At 35.5% G+C, this 17,287-nt stretch overlaps 1 protein-coding gene across 5 annotated transcripts in view; it reads right to left on the reverse strand.

Annotated features, from left to right (window-relative positions):
* Window positions 1–17,287, reverse strand: part of ZGRF1 (zinc finger GRF-type containing 1) — a 97,610-nt gene that overhangs the window by 33,644 nt on the left and 46,679 nt on the right. For all 5 annotated transcript variants that reach the window (XM_074396578.1, XM_074396577.1, XM_074396576.1 and 2 more), the window contains 5 exons: window positions 16,105–16,157; window positions 14,668–14,806; window positions 13,435–13,619; window positions 11,876–12,072; window positions 5,073–5,212 (listed from right to left, as the gene is read on the reverse strand). In XM_074396578.1, coding sequence (XP_074252679.1) covers window positions 5,073–5,212; window positions 11,876–12,072; window positions 13,435–13,619; window positions 14,668–14,806; window positions 16,105–16,157 — 714 coding nt within the window. The remainder of the gene's footprint in view (window positions 1–5,072; window positions 5,213–11,875; window positions 12,073–13,434; window positions 13,620–14,667; window positions 14,807–16,104; window positions 16,158–17,287) is intronic.

Here is a 17,287-nt window from a genome sequence, read left to right on the forward strand (position 1 = left end):
TGTGTGTACCTATGCAACAATCTTGCATGTTCTTCACATGTATCCCAAAACCTAAAATCCAATTTAAAAAAAAACAAAACAAAAAAAAGAGTTCTGTATTCAACAATTAGAGAAAACATATTTATCTTGTACTATGCCATTAAAAGAAACCCTTAATAATATCGCTTTTCAGTCTTTAAGATCAAATGTACAAAAACCTTAGTAGGCAAGTTGTGGTGGCTCATGCCTATAATCCCAGCACTTCAGGAGGCTGAGTTGGGCAGGTCACTTGAGGCCAGGAGTTTGAGACCAGCCTGGCCAACATGCTGAAATCCTATCTCTACTAAAAATAAAGAATTTACTGGGGGTGATGGCAGGTGCCTGTCATCCCAGCTTCTTGGGAGACTGAGAAATAATTGCTTGAACCTGAGAGGCAGAGTTTGCAGTGAGATCATGCCACTGCACTTCATCCTGGGCAACAGAGCAAGACTCTGTCTCAAAAATAAATAAATAAATAAATAAGTAAACTTTAAAGAATAATATTATAAAAATCATAATGTCTACCTATTACATATATAAGTCAGAAGTTAACAAAAAGTTAACATAGAAATCTCCTACATTTTTAAATATTAAAACACATGCTAAATTACTCACAGATTATAAAAGAAATAATAATGGAAAATTTAAAACAAACTGAATTATAATGAAAAAAGTAACTCAGCAAAAATAGAGTGGTAGGCCAGACACAGAGGCTCACATTTGTAAACCCAGCACTCTGGGAGCCAAGGCAGGCAGATCAGTTGAGGTGACGAGTTCAAGACCAGCCTGGCCAACTTGATGAAACCCCATCTCTACTGAAAATACAAAAAAGTTAGCTGTGTGTGGTGGTGAGTGCCTGTAGTCCCAGCTACTCAGGAAGCTGAGGCAGAAGAATTGCTTGAACCAGGAGGTGGAGGTTGCAGTGAGCTGAGATTGTGCCACCGCCATCAGCCTGGGCAACAGAGCCAGACTTCATCTCAAACAAACAAACAAAAAAAATAGAGTGGTACTTTAAGGAAAACTTATAACACTAATAATTATATTAGAGAAGAGAAAAGTCTCAAAATTAGCTAAGTATCCAGCTTAAGATGTGTAAAAAAGAAGAGTATATTATCCCAAACAAAACAGAAGAAATCATAAAAATTAGAAAGAAAGCCAACAACAACAATAAAAACAAAACAAATATACATTGCTGATCTCCTGATCAATAAAGCCAAAAGTCAGTTCTTTGAAAAACATAACAAAATAAGACAAACCTCAGGCAAGACTGGTCAGAAGAATAAAAATACAAATAAAACAACGGTGGCATTTCAGATCAGTGAGGAAAAGAAAAACTAATCAATATAAAAATGACTATTCCAGCAAAACTGGTAATAAAAAAGAAAAAAAATGGACTGGGTATGGTGGCTCACGCCTGTAAACCCAAAACTTTGGGAGGCCAAGGCAGGTGGATCACCTGAGGTCAGGAGTTCACGACCAGCCTAGCCAATATGGTGAAACTCCATCTCTACTAAAAGTACAAAAATTAGCCAGGCACCTGTAATCCCAGCTAGCTACTCAGGAGGCTGAGACAGAAGAATAGGTTGAACCCGTGAGGCAGAGATTGCAGTAAGCCATTGCACTCTAGTCTGGGTGACAAGAGTGAGAACCCCATCTCAAAAAAAGAAAAAGATGAAACTGGATCCCTACCTCACACCGTATACCAAAAAATAATCAATTTCAAGTAGACTGAAGATTTAAATCTCATAGTCACCAAAACAGCATGGTACTGGTATAAAAATAGGCACACAGACCAATAGAACAGAATAGAGAGCCCAGAAATAAAGCCAAATACTTAGAGCCAACTGATCTTCGATAAAGCAAATAAAAACATAATGTGGGGAAAAAAACAACTTTCAACAAACTGGGGTAATTGGCAAGCCACATGTAGAGGAATGAAACTGGATTCTAATCTCTCACCTTATACAAAAATCAACTCAAGATGAATTGGTGTACTTAAATCTAAAATCTGAAACCATAAAAATTCTAGAACATCAGAAAAACTCTTCTGACATTGGCTTAGGCTAAGACTTCATGACAAAGAACCCAAAAGCAAACACAATAAAAACAAAGACAAGTAGATGGAAATCAAACTATTAGCAAAAAGCTTCTGTGCAGCAAAAGAAACAATCATCAGAATAAACAGACAACCCACGGAGTGGGAAAAAATCTTCACAATCTATACATCCAACAAATGACTAACACTCAGAATCTACAAGGAACTCAAACAAAGCAGCAAGAAAAAAAAAAAAAACCATCAAAAAGTGGGCTAAGGACATGAATAGTCAATTTTCAAAAGAAAGCCAACAAACATGAAAAATGCTCATCATCACTAATAATCAGGGAAATGCAAATCAAAACCACAAGCCAATATTGCCTTACTCCTGCAAGAATAGTCATAATCAAAAAATCAAAAAATAATAGATGTTGGCAGGGATGTTGTGAAAAGGGAACATTTTTACACTGCTGGTAGGAATGTAACCTAGTACAACCAGTGGAAAACAGTGTGGAGATTCCTTAAAGAACTAAAAGTAGAACTACCACTTGATACAGCAATCCCACCATTGGGTATCTATTCAGATGAAACGAAGACATTACACAAAAAGATACTTACTCACACGTTTATAGCAGCACAATTCACAATTGCAAAAATATGGAACCAGCCCAAATGCCCATCAATCAATGAGTAGATAAAGAAATTGTGATGTATATATATTCATATCCCATGGTATACTATTCAGCCATAAAAAGGAATGAAATAATGGCATTAGCAACAACCTGGATGGAACTGGAGACCACTATTCTAAGTGAAGTAACTCAGGAATGGAAAAACCAAACACTGTATGTTGTTACTTATAAGTGGGAGCTAAGCTATGTGGGTGCAAAGGCATAAGAATAATACAATGGACTTTGGGGACTCAGGGGAAAGGGTGGTGGGGGATGAAGGATAAAAGACTACAAATGGGTACAGTGTATACTGATAAGGTGATAGGTGTAGCAAAATCTCAGACATCACTACTAAAGACTTATTCATGTAACCAAACACCACCTGTTCTCTCTAAAACTTAAGGAAATAAATAGCAATAATAATAATAAAGATTTATATGTCAAAAACCAAACTTTAAAACATTTAGTAGAAAATATAAGTGAATAACTTTAGAACTCAGCATAGGAAAAGCTTTTTTTTTTAGATTTTTAAGATATAAAAAGCATTGTCAAAAAGAAAGGATTAGTATAAATATGTTTATTCTATAATTAAGAATTTTTATTTACTTTAAGATACCTTAAAGTAAGTGAAAAGATATGATACATACCAGGATCAGATATTCACAACATACATAATCAACAAAGAATTAATATAAAGAATACATAAAGAACTTCTATAAATAAAAGAAGCTTATAAAGAACCCAGCAGTAAAATGACTAAGAAGAAACATATGTTACTAAATAAACACATGAAGAGTATTTTAACACCACTGGTGAGGAGAGAAATGTAAGCTAAAACCACAATGAGATCATCTTACACTCATTTGAATGGGTTGACCCATAAGATCTCTTATACTTAGGATGAGTACAAACTGATATAACCACTTTGGAAATCAGTTTGGCACTACAACCTAAAGATGTGTGAAGTGTTTCATATGCTGTAAGGCAGCATTATCATTCCTTGAGTCATATTAAAAAAAAAAAAAAAAAAAAAACTCTTACATATCTACAACACAGTACAAGAATATCTATAACACCCTGTTCACAATGGTGAAACCTAGAAACTCAAACAACAATGGAAACAATAAACTATGAGTATGTTCACAAAATACTGTACAACGTCAAAACAAATAATCTAAACTCCAGATTTAAGAACAACAATATGGATAAATGGCAGCAACATACTAACCAAAAAAAAGATAAATTCTGAAAGATTATATACAGAATGACATCATCTTAGTAAGATTTAAAAAAAACCAAAACTTTTATATAGATCTTTAGAAATTAATTTACATAAATCTATATGCAAAGGAAAGAAAAATTTTGTTGAGTGCAACGATCAAAACGATAATTACCTTGGGTTTGGAGAGAGAAGATGAGGTAGTGGAGTTAACTTAAATGTAGGCTGACTTAAATATAACTTAAATTGTAGGCTCACAGATGCTTACTATATTATTTTAAATAACTAATTAATTAAATAACTAAATGAAAGCAAGCTATGTGAGGATCAATAACTAAGAGTAAATCACAAAATCACAGATAATGATTAATCAAACTTAGTGTACCTAAGGTCCTTTAAAAACACTCAATGCTGGCCAGGCATGGTGGCTCATGTCTGTAAACCCAGCACTTTGGGAGGCCAAGGTGGGCAGATTACCCGAGGCCAGGAGTTCAAGATGGGGCTGGCCAACATGGTGAAACCCTGTCTCTGCTAAAAATACAAAAATTAGCTGGATGTGGTGGTGCACACCTGTAATCCCAGCTACTTGGAAGGCTGAAGCAGAAGAATCACTTGAACCCTGGAGGCAGAGGTTGCGGTGAGTCTACATCACACTACTGCACTCCAGTCTGGACAACAGAGTGAATAAGACTCTGTCTTGGGGGAAAAAAAAAAAAAAAAAAAAAAAACACTCAATGTTTAAAGGATGTTATTTCCAAATATACAAAATTTAGGGTCCAATGTTGCCAAATTACATAGACAATAAAAGAAGCATCAACAAACTCATTGCTACATTTTTTTCAGTTTATTTTTAACACTAAGAGCACAGTTGAATCAATATATTTACTTATATGATTCCAAGAACTAATTAAATGTTTTTGGTGTCTCTTCTAGTAAAGTTTTTAAAAACCCCAAACATCTTAAAATGTGTATGGTCTAATTTATTATACAATAATTTATAATACGTAGTACTATTAAATTACACTTTTAAAATTTAACATAAAGTTCTTTAATATAAAGAACTTATACAGCTGTACGTAATGGAGATACAAGGCTAGACTGAATTACCAATATGATCAGATCAACTTACTTTTGCTATAAGCTGAAGAACTTTCCTTCCGACTCAGTTTAAGATAAAGTCTGGTTTTTGGTTCATTATAAAACTCAGGATTTACAGTAGTAAACTTCTGTAGTTTGCCATACTGTTTTCTCTGAAAATCAAATCCTTTTCTGAAAAAGAAATAAAAAATAAAAATGAATTATAATATTAAAGTGCAAATTTTTTGAAAATCTTTAAAATACAGTATGAAAAGAACCAGGGTTTTATATGTTTACCTACTTTCATACATGTATACAAAATATAAATATATTTTATCAAAGTAAGAAAATAACAACTCTCACAGAACTGTCATCAGTTTTAAAAGAGACCAAGATAGAAAAGTATCTAAAAGAGGGTAGGGGCTAGCATTAGGAAAAATACCTAATGTAGATGACAGGTTGATGGGTGCAGCAAACCACCATGGCATGTGTACACCTATGTAACAAACCTGCACGTTCTGTACATGTAACCCTAGAACATAAAGTATAATAATAAAAAGAAAGAATAAGCCCCAGTTCCTACAATTGATCATGTAGCAACATCTGCCTTGCATTGATGTTTATTTAAAAAAAAAAAAAAAAACTAAGAGATAGAACACCTCATGTGCTTTTTAAAATTTTTGAATCTAAATATTTTTATTGGTATATAACAGTTATATATATTTTGGGAGTACATGTGATATCCTGATACCTTTACACATTGTGTAATAATCAAATCAAATCAGGGTAACTGGGATATTTCATCAGTTCAGACATTGATCTTTTCTTTGTGTGAGGAACATTACAATTCTTCTCTTCTGATATTTATACAATATATATACAATATTCTGATATATATACAATAAATTACTGTTAACTATAATTTCCCTACTGTAATCTCAAATACTAGAGTTTATTCCTCCTTTTATTTTATTTTATTTTATTTTATTTTTACACTTTAACCAACCTCTCCTCATTTCCCATTCCCTTTTCTTCCCAGCCTCTGATAACCACCATTCTACTTTCTCACTTCCATGAGATCTGCTTTTTTAGCTCCACACATGAGTGAGAACATGCAGTGGTTATCGTTTTATACCTGGATTCATTCTTTTTCTTTCTTTCTCTCTCTTTCCCTTTCTCCCTCCTTCCTTTCCTCCCTCCCTCCCTCCCTTCCTGCCTGCCTGCCTGCCTGCTTGCCTGCCTGCCTGCCTGCCTTGACAGGGCTGGCTCTGTTGCTAGTGGCATGATCTTGGCTCACTGCAACTTTATCTCCTGGGCTCAAGCCATCCTCCCATTTCAGCCTCCCATGTAGCTGGGACTATAGGTGCACACCACGACATCTGGGTAATTTTGTATTTTTTCTAGAAGCAAAGTTTCATAGAGAGAAGGTTTCATCATGTTACCCAGGCTGGTCTTGAACTCCTGTGCTCAAATGATTGGCCCTCCTCAGCCTTTTAAAAGTTCTGGGATTGGGAGAGAGATCCAAGATGGCTGATCACTAGCAGCTCAGGATTGTAGCTCCCAGTGAAAGCGCAATGAACGAGAGGACACCACACCTCCACACGAATTCTTGTTGCTCACGCACCAGGAGATTCCCAGCGGAGGAGCCCCACGGGTCACCAGCACGACTCTTGTGACCGGTAAGGCGGTTTTGCCGGCGCCTTGGAGCATCGGTTCTTGGTGCAGAGTCAGAAAAGCACCATCGATCTTAACGCCGCTGATTTAGTCGGCGCAGTGGGTTGCTCAGATTTCCGCGCTGAGAATCAGTAAGTTGGACGTCCACTCAGAAACCCAATTACAAAGACGGTAACTATAAAGACCACAGATGGATAAATCTACAATGAAGGGAAGAAAACAGCCAAAAAAGGCTGAGAATACCCAAGATCAGAATGCCTCTCCCTCAGCAGGGGATCACAGTTCCTCATCAGCAACGAAACAAGGCTTGATGGAGAACGAGTGTGTTCCAATTACAGAAACAGGCTTCAAAATGTGGATAATAAGAAACTTCTGTGAATTAAAAGAACTTGTTCAAATCCAATCTAAAGAAACTAAGCACTTTGAAAACAGGTTTGATGAAATGTTAACAAGAATACACAATTTAGAGAGGAAAATAAGTGAATCGATGGAGCTGAAAAACACAATACGAGAACTATGTGAAGTATGCACAAGTTTTAACAGCCGAATTGATCAAGCAGAAGAAAGTATATTAGAGGTCGAAGACCAACTCAATGAAATAAAACAAGAAGACAAGATTAGAGAAAAAAAGGATAAAAAGGAATGAGCAAAGTCTCCAAGAAATACGGGACTATGTGAAAAGACCTAATCTACGCTTGATAGGTGTACCTGAATGTGACGAAGAGAATGAATCCACGCTGGAAAATATGCTTCAGGATATTATTCAGGAAAATTTTCCCAACCTAGTAAGGCAGGATAATATTCAACTCCAGGTAATACAGAGAACACCACAAAGATATTCCTCAAGAAGAGCAACTCCAAGGCACATAATCGTCAGATTCACCAGGGTTGAAATGAAGGAGAAAATACCAAGGGCAGCCAGAGAGAAAGGTCAGGTTACCCACAAAGGGAAGCCTATCAGACTTACAGCAGATCTCTCAGCAGAAACCCTACAAGCCAGAAGAGAGTGGGGACCAATATTCAACATCCTTAAAGAAAAGAACTTTCAACCAAGAATTTCACATCCAGCCAAACTAAGCTTCATAAGTGAAGGAAAAATAAATTTTTTTGTGAACAAGCAAGCACTCAGAGATTTCATCACCACCAGTCCTGCTTTACAAGAGCTTCTGAAAGAACCACTACACATAGAAAGGAACAAACAGTATCAGCCTTTCTAAAAAATTCCAAAAAGTAAAGAGCATCAATATAATGAAGAATTTACATCAACTAATGGGCAAAATAGACAGCTAATATTAAATGGCAGTATTAAACTCACATATATCATTATTAATTCTGAATTTAAATTGACTAAATCCCCCAATCCAAAGACAGACAGGCAATTTGGATAAAAAACTAAAACCCATCGGTATGCTGCATCCAGACCCATCTCACATTCAAGGATACACAAAGACTCAAAACAAGGGATGGAGAAAGATTTGCCAACCAAACAGAGAGCTAAAATAAATAAATAAAAAGCAGAAGTTACAATTTTTTCCTCTGATAAAATAGTCGTTAAAGCAACAAAGATCAAAAGCAGCAAAGAAGGACATTATATAGTGATAAAAGGATCAATGCAACAAGAAGAGCTAAAGATCCTAAATATATATGCACCCAATACAGGAATACCCAGACATACAAGACTAATAAAGAGACTTAGACTCCCACACAATAATAGTGGGAGACTTCAACATTAATATTAGATAGATTAATGAGACAGAAAACTAACAACGATATCCAGGACTCAGATCTGGAACAAGTAAACGTAATTCACATTTCTAGAACTCTCCACTTTAAATACACAAAATATAGGCCGGGTACGGTGGCTCAAGCTTGTAATCCCAGCACTTTGGGAGGCCGACGCGGGTGGATCACGAGGTCAAGAGATCGAGACCATCCTGGTCAACATGGTGAAACCCCGTCTCTACTAAAAATACAAAAAATTAGCTGGGCATGGTGGTACGTGCCTGTAATGCCAGCTACTCAGGAGGCTGAGGCAGGAGAATTGCCTGAACCTAGGAGGCGGAGGTTGCGGTAAGCCGACATCGCGCCATTGCACTCCAGCCTGGGTAACAAGAGCGAAACTCCGTCTCAAAAAAAATAAAAAAATAAAAATAAATAAATACACAAAATATATACTCTTATCAGTACCACATCATATCAATTTAGAAGTTTAAATGAAATGTTGGTTGGCTCCTTGTTTGTTATTCTCTTCCCTCATTTTCTTTCATGTCTCCATTATTAAGGACAATTATAGGCATACCCATATTTAGACTGCATTCTAGCCCGGGCAATAAAGCAATACCCCCATTCTCTCTCCCTCTTCCTCTTTCTCTTTCTTCCTCTTCTTTATTCTTTTTCTTATTATTCTTTTTTTCTCCAAAAAAAAAAAAAAAAAAAAAGTTCTGGGATTACAGGCCTGAGACCGTGCCTGGCCTTTGACTTATTTCACTTAACATAATGACCTCCAGTTGCTGAGGATGACAGGATTTCATTCTTTCTACATTCTTTCATTTCATTCTTAGTTGAATAAGATCCCACTGTGTGTGTGTGTGTTTATATACCACATTTTCTTTATCCATTCATCCATTGATGGACACTTAGGTTGATTCCATATCTTGGCTATTATGACTACTGCTGAAATAAACATGAAAGTACAGGTATCTCTTTGATATACGTACTGATTTCCTTTCTTTTGGATACATATCCAAGTATGGGATTGCTAGATCATACGATCTAGCTCTAGTTTTATTTTTTTTTTTTTTTTGAGGAATCTTATTTTCTAAACTATAAAATGGGAATAATAACTTATTCCCATATCTCCTTATCTCACAGGTTATTATAATGATCATATAAAATAATTCATGTGATGATACTGCTACTAAAACAGTGATATAGACCAATGGAACAGAAGAGAGGCCTCGAAAGTAATGCCACACATCTACAACCATCTGATCTGTGACAAACTGGACAAAAACAAGCAATGGGGAAAGGATTCCCTATTTAATAAATGGTCTTGGGAAAACTGGCTAGCCATGTGCAGAAAGCAGAAACTAGACCCCTTCCTGACACCTTATACAAAAATTAACTCCAGATGGATTAAAGATTTAAACATAAGACCTAACACCATAAAAACTCTAGAAGAAAATCTAGGCAATACCATTTAGGACATAGGCATAGGCAAGGACTTCATGACTAAAATACCAAAAGCAATGGCAACAAAATCCAAAATAGACAAATGGGATCTAATTAAACTTAAGAACTACTGCACAGCAAAAGAAACAACCATTAGAGTGAATCAGCAACCAACAGACTGGAAAAAAATTTTTGCAATCTACCCATCTGACAAAGGGCTAATATCCAGAATCTACAAAGAACTAAAACAAATATACAAGAAAAAAACAAACAACCCCATCAAAAAGTGAGCAAAAGATATAGACACTTTTCCAAAAAAGACATTTATGTGGCCAAAAAACATACGAAAAGATGCTCATCATCACTGGTCATTAGAGAAATGCAAATCAAAACCACAATAAGATATCATCTCACGCCAGTAGAATGGCGATTGTTAAAAAATCTGGAGACAACAGATGCTAGAGAGGAGGTGGAGAAATAGGGGCACTTTGACACTGTTGGTGGGAGTGTAAATCAGTTCAACCATTGTGGAAGACAGTGTGGTGATTCCTCAAGGACCTAAAAATAGAAATACCATTTGACTCAGCCATCCCATTACTGGTTATACACCCAAAGGATTATAAATCATTCTATTATAAAGACACATGCACATGTACGTTCATTGTGGCACTGTTTACAATAGCAAAGACATGGAAACAATCCAAATGCCCATCAAAGATAGACTGGATAAAAAAAAAAATGTGGCACATATATACCGTGGAACACTAGGCAGCCACAAACAAAGAATGAGTTCATATCCTTTGCAGGGACATGGATGAATCTGGAAACCATCATTTTCAGCAAACTAACACAAGAACAGAAAACAAAATACCGCATGTTCTCACTCATGAGTGTTGAAATATGAGAACACATGGACACAGGGAGGGGAACATCACACACTGGGGTCTGTTGGGGGGTGAGGGGACTAGGGGAGGGATAGCAGGGGGTAGGGAGATTGGGGAGGGATAACATTAGAAGAAATATTTAATGTAGGTGATGGGGGGATAGAGGCAGCAAACCACCATGGCATGTATATACCTATGTAACAATCCTGCAGGATCTGCACATGTAACCCAGAACTTGAAGTAAAATAAATTTTAAAATTTTTTTAAATAAATAAAATATAATAATAATTCATGTGAAGTGCTTAGAAGAGGGCCTGGCATATATAAGCTCCCAATACAAATATTACTATTAAATCACCATGATGCAAATGGTCATTATATTTATTTTTAATAACCTAAACTTTTACAAAAGACATACTTCCAAAAAGCAGCATTCTATTATCCTATAAGCTATGTAGTTTAGGCATGCAAATGATCACTTATCTATTATGCCACATTGCTAAAAGTTATTCCTATGGTTTGTCAGATAGGATTTCCCTTAGGATTGTGGAAAATGGCCCCAACTACACATAAAATAAGTTAGAAAAATAGCATCCTGCTAATTAGCCTAATATTGCTCATACTGTTTGATGCTTAGAGGGAGCCAAAGTAACTTTAAAGACTTATTCCCTGGCCGAGCATGGTATCATACCCGTAATTCCAGCCCTTTGGGAGGCTGAGATGGGAGGAGGATCAATTGAGTCCAGGAGTTTGAAACCAGCCTGGGCAACATAGCAAGACCCCCATCTCTACAAAAATTTTAAATTAGCTTGGCATGGTGGCATGTGCCTGAAGTCCTAACTACTCAGGAGGCCGGGGCAGGTGGAGAGCTTGGACCCAGGAGTTCAAGGCTGAAGTGAGCTAAGGATCACACCACTGCACTCCAGCCTGGGCAACAGAGCGAGACCTTGTCACTATATAATTTTTAAAAAAAGACTCATTCCCATTTTGCAAGTTTAGAAACTGAGGTATTCTATCTTTTAAATAATTTTCCTATCTTAAAATCTTTTAAAACTGATGATAATTCTGTGAAGGCTATCATTCTCCTATAAAATCACAAGCAATTATTTGGTACTATAAAACGTACCTCACCAAAAGCTGGCATTCCTCATAGAGTGGTATCTTTTGACTTCTTAAGTACAAGCCAATACTCTTAATATCACTTAAAACTATGCCAGGTCGAGCTCCTTCCTGTGTTAAATATCCTGGAGTTATATCCTCAAGCCATTTAAAGAATTTACATCTATCAGCTTTGGGTCCATCACATGTATAAAAGAGACGACCCTAAGGTGAAAGAAAAAAGATCAAAATTTAGTGAAAAAAAATGCTTTTATTTTTCTATTGTTCTTGCATTTATCAAGGCTTCTACGAAGACTGCTTGGCATTATTGTACTCTAATAAATTAGTCAATATACAACTTAGCTTTATTATTAGCTTAAAATTTAAAACCAACTACTTTTCCATTTACTTTCTCTTTACTAAAAGATCACATTATTCTGAGAATAAAAGCTTATTTGAAAATGTGTTTCTCTGATTTAAAATGTTCACTATAAGCAAACTGAATGCTGTGTAGAAATACTGAATATCTTATGCATTTCTTTCTATTCTTTTTTCTCATTCACATTAAGTGCACACAGCACAACCCAACAAGAACAAACACATGTAATTTGTTCTTTTTTAAACAAAACTCAGACGATACATTTTCTACTCTGTAACCTAGCCCTTGTACCCAACAACATAGTATGAGCAGGCAACTATGTCATCAAATAATCTGAAAAAGAAAGCAAAGACTTTTAGTGGCTATATTCTATTTTAGTCCACAGTTATACCATTATTTATGAATTTTTGCTTTTGACACCTAAATTTAAATCCAAATTTACACACTTAGCTAACAATAAAGTGGGATATGCAAATTGTAGAAGGAAACTGTATTATGAATGGAAGCACAGTTCAACAATGAGTATAAGCCATCAATCAACATACATTTTATTAATCTGACTTACTCCGTAATATATTATTAAAAATATAAATTAAGTCAGCATATTTTTCTATTCCTCTGGCCTTATCTGTTACTTATACTAGCGACTAAATAGTAGACTAGCTTCAGTATTCATTTCTTTCAGGCTATTTCTGAATTCTCTAAGCTCTCAGGTTGGAATATATTCCCCTTCTCAGTGATCTCACTTAACGGGCATATTCCTCCTATTTTATCAACTACAGAAGTATATAAAATTTTCAGCTGAGCACAGTGGCTTATGCCTATAATCCTAGCACTTTGGGAGGCCAAGGCAGGAGGATCGCCTGAGCCCAGAAGTTCAAGGCTCCAGTGAGTTGTGATCATGTCACTGCACTCCAGCCTGGGCAAAACAGTGAGACCCTGTCTCTAAGAAAATAATAATAATAAAAATACTATACAAAAAGTTCTTGAGCAACTTGAAGGTTAATCTTAACTCATACTTTTGTATCCTAGAGTACAGATAATTCTTTCAATAAAACTTTAAGCATTTACTGCATGTTAGGTACTAACACCTCAAATAGAATGCTCTTAATCAAGATTCAGTCTTTAAGCTTATCATGAAGTAATAAGTACCTAAAGCCTTTATAAGACAAGTATTGATATGGTAGGGGGAGGGGAAGCAAAAATACCTTATTTGGACCTTCCTTTTTAACCATGACAAGTTTTGCAGGTTGACGGTGATGACATGACGGTACATTATTTTCCACGTTTTTCAGGGTCTCTCCCTTCAACGATGTGTAAAATGATATGTCAACTTTTGAGAGAGCTTTGTGCAAGTTTTGTGCTAACCCAAACAGCAATATATTTAGATGTTCTACAAAAAAAAGAAAAAAAAAAGAGAGATAGATAGATACAGAAGAAAAATAAATGGAAAATAATTTTGTTTGTATCACATATATACTGTTTATAGCTAAATTTGATAGCCTTTTAACAGTCATATATAATACAAATATCCTTTTTTTAAAAGTATTTTCTGCTAAATTTAACAGGTCATTTGTAACAGTTCTAGTTAAGAAAGAAAGAAAGAAAAACTCTAATTTTAAAAAGATAATACTGGGTCGGTGCAGTGGCTCATGCCTGTAATTCCAGCACTTTGGGGAGGCCAAGTCAGACGGATCATGAGGTCAGGAGATGGAGACCATCCTGGCTAACACAGTGAAAACCAATCTCTACTACAAATACAAAAAAAATTAGCCAGGTATGGTGGTATGCACCTGTAGTCCCAGCTACTTGAAAGGCTGAGGCAGGAGAATCGCTTGAACCTGGGAGGCAAAGGTTGCAGTGAGCTGAGATCTCACCACTGCACTCCAGCATCGGCGACAGAGCAAGACTCCATCTCAAGAAAAAGAAAAACATGATAATACTGGCCAAGCATGGTGGCTCATGCCTGTAATCAAAGCACTTTGGGAAGCAAAGGTGAATGGATGACTTGAACCCAGAAGTTTGAGACCAGCCTAAAATACATGGTGAGACCCCATTTCTACTAAAAATACAAAAATTAGCTGGGTGTGGTGGTGTGCACCTGTGGTTCCAACTACTTGGGAGGCTGAGGTGGGAGGATCACTTAAGCCTGGAAGACAAGGCTGCAGTGAGCAAGACTGCTCCACTGCACTCTACTCTCTCAAAAAAAAAAAGAAAGAAAGAAAGAAAGAAAGAAAACTGTCATTTCCAACTTTCAAAACTCAGTTTTGATCTGAAATTAGAATAACAGTTACTGTCAAAAACTAGAATCAACATATGAAAAATAAATCGTGAATGAGGAATTTACTATAAAAATGCACAACATAATGTATTACACTCTCACAATTCTATTACTTACATGAAACAGCAATCAGAATACTATAAAAATATAACAGTCATACCTATGAGGCAAGATGTGAAAGTCTGCTTATAATGAGCAGGAGATTGAAAAACAGCTGGTATGTGAATTTGCCTTTGGGGAAGATAAGGAGACTTTAATTTCTGCCCACTTGGAAAGCATAGCTCAGAACCACTTATCTCCTGCAATGGAATAATTCAAGTTATGATAACAACTCCAGAAAAATACTGTTTACTAATGAGTAAATTATTTTTTATAGACATATTTTTTTAAATATTATTTTCTTTTGATTTCTAGGATCCTTGAAAACTACTTCCAAATTTTAAATGAGAAACCAAATACAGCAAGAATAGCCTTTAACCCTAAATAAGAGTAACTTCTTATCTGCCCCTTAATAAGTTTTTATATATTTTTTGCTAAGAAAAAGTTAACTGATGTGAATGGATCATTATGTATCTTTATTTTGGGTTATGACTATAATAAGGATTATTCACAACTAATGTGAAATAAGATACACCTTTACCCTAATGATCACTTAATCAGCAAATACAATTGACAGTCAAAAGTAAAAACAATCATTAAATCACTAAAAACAATCAGTAGTAGTGATGAAAACAGAAATAGGAACTATCACTTATTAAGTATTGATAACGTGTCAGACACTGCACCAGATACTTTCAAATAAATCATTTCATTCAATGTTCATTAAGATTAGGAGAGATTTTAAGTAAAAGAAAGTGATGTAACTGTAGCTCAAAGTTAGGATCAAATAAAAGCCATCTGTCCAAATTGCTCTGATGCAGTATATTTTGGTAATTCTTTTACTGAAATTCAGACAATAACTATTGGAAAAATGCATTACAAGGCTGGTACATTTCCTCACCTGTAAATCCTTTACACTGTCGTAGCAGGTAGACCCTCCTAATACAGTTTTAATTTCCTCTGTCTTAGAAGTCTGCTTTAAATTTAGAGAAAGTACTTTCTTTCTGGAAACCAAATCTTGTCTGCTAAAATCCTGCTGCTGTTGATAGAGCATGCCTTTTATCATTTGCAAATGCACAGAGTCTAAAGAGCTTTCACTGATAGCATCACTCTGTCTTTTACTTGTATCTCTAAAATGCATCCCAGAAATAGCCTCAGCAAAGAAGCCATTGGTTATTCTCTTATCAACTCTGTTTGGAGTAGTCACATTGCATTGGGATGTGTTTTGATATTTCAGCCACTTGCTCTGAGTAGATATACCAGTGAGAAGTGAAACATCCCCTGGAGTCACTTCCCTAGATTCTCCACAGAAAGAGGTTTCATTATGATCCTCAGGCTCAGCACTAAAAGAAAGAACTGCTGACTCTTCACACAAGTTGAGCTTGGGGGAACCAGAAGACTCACATGTGTTAGAGTTGATCATATATGAATAAGAGTCTAAGTCAGGCGGTCCATCAGTAGGTGGCAAAGTAATAAGTGGAACCTGGGTTCTACTTACTAATGAAAGCTTTTGAAGGTTCTCATTCTCCAGAGAACTGGATTTTTTCATTTCTGAAAGAAAACAACGCTGATTAAATAAAAATGTACTACTAGGCATCACCTAGGCTCTAGAAAACAGTAGGTATATAAAAGCAAAAAATAGCAACTTATCTTGAAAAAATATATAATTTCCTTAAAAAAATTAATGGTTTTAATCTCAAAAAATAAAGATTTTAAAGCTTTATTCATATATACTGAAACTTTTTTAGGGTTGATAAAGTCCTCTTTTTCTTTTCCTCCTCAACTAAAAAATTTTTTTTGATTACTAAATTGTATTTACATACCACTTACGTTTTCAAAGCACTTTAAAGCTAATAACAACAAAAATGCATCATTTTCATTTTACCAATGAGCTTACAGAAGCTTAGAGGCAGCATAACTACAAAGTGGCAAAGTCAGGATGAGAACCTACACGAGTTTTTTATTGAGAACCTAAAGTAGTTTTTCACACCTACTCCATTCTTTCTCCGGAAACTTAAGTTCATGCTTCATTTATATGCCTATGTGATTGTAACTTCCTTTATAAATTTTTACACTCATTAATTTTCATGTTACCCTTTAGGGTGAAAAAGATTTTAGCTTTATTTTGAGTTAATGGTGTTTAATAAAATTCTGGTAAACTCATAGCAAATTCTGTCTGAAGGAGTTTAATGATTCCTTCTGTGTCAGCAGCTTTAGTGATAGATATATTCCTAAAAATCTAAGAAGCAATAAATAGTTGTTGAAAACATAAACAAATGAATAATACTGCATCAGAATTATGCATGCTTATAGTTTTTAATCTGATATTACTATGGATTCCTATTTTATAATAAAGTACCTTCCTGACAGAGTTTCTGTTTTGCTGGAAATACACTCTAGAGATCATTTGGAAAGTAGCAGAGCAGTAGGTGAGCCAATGAATATTCTTTTATATAGTGCTATGTTGTAATTCTAACAAGTTGATCAAGTAACACTGAGAAAAGTTAAAAATCCATTAAAGAAGTAAAAGATTCATGGTATAACTGTGAAAATCATCTATTATTTCTTTGCTGTATCACTTGTTCTTGAATACCCAATTCCATATATTTGATTCTTCTCTACCTTGTTGCCTTCTACCAACCACACCCATAAAACCTCTCTAACCCAATTACCAATTCACA

Source organism: Saimiri boliviensis, chromosome 3 (genome assembly GCF_048565385.1).
Source record: "Saimiri boliviensis isolate mSaiBol1 chromosome 3, mSaiBol1.pri, whole genome shotgun sequence".
Lineage (NCBI taxonomy): Eukaryota > Metazoa > Chordata > Mammalia > Primates > Cebidae > Saimiri > Saimiri boliviensis.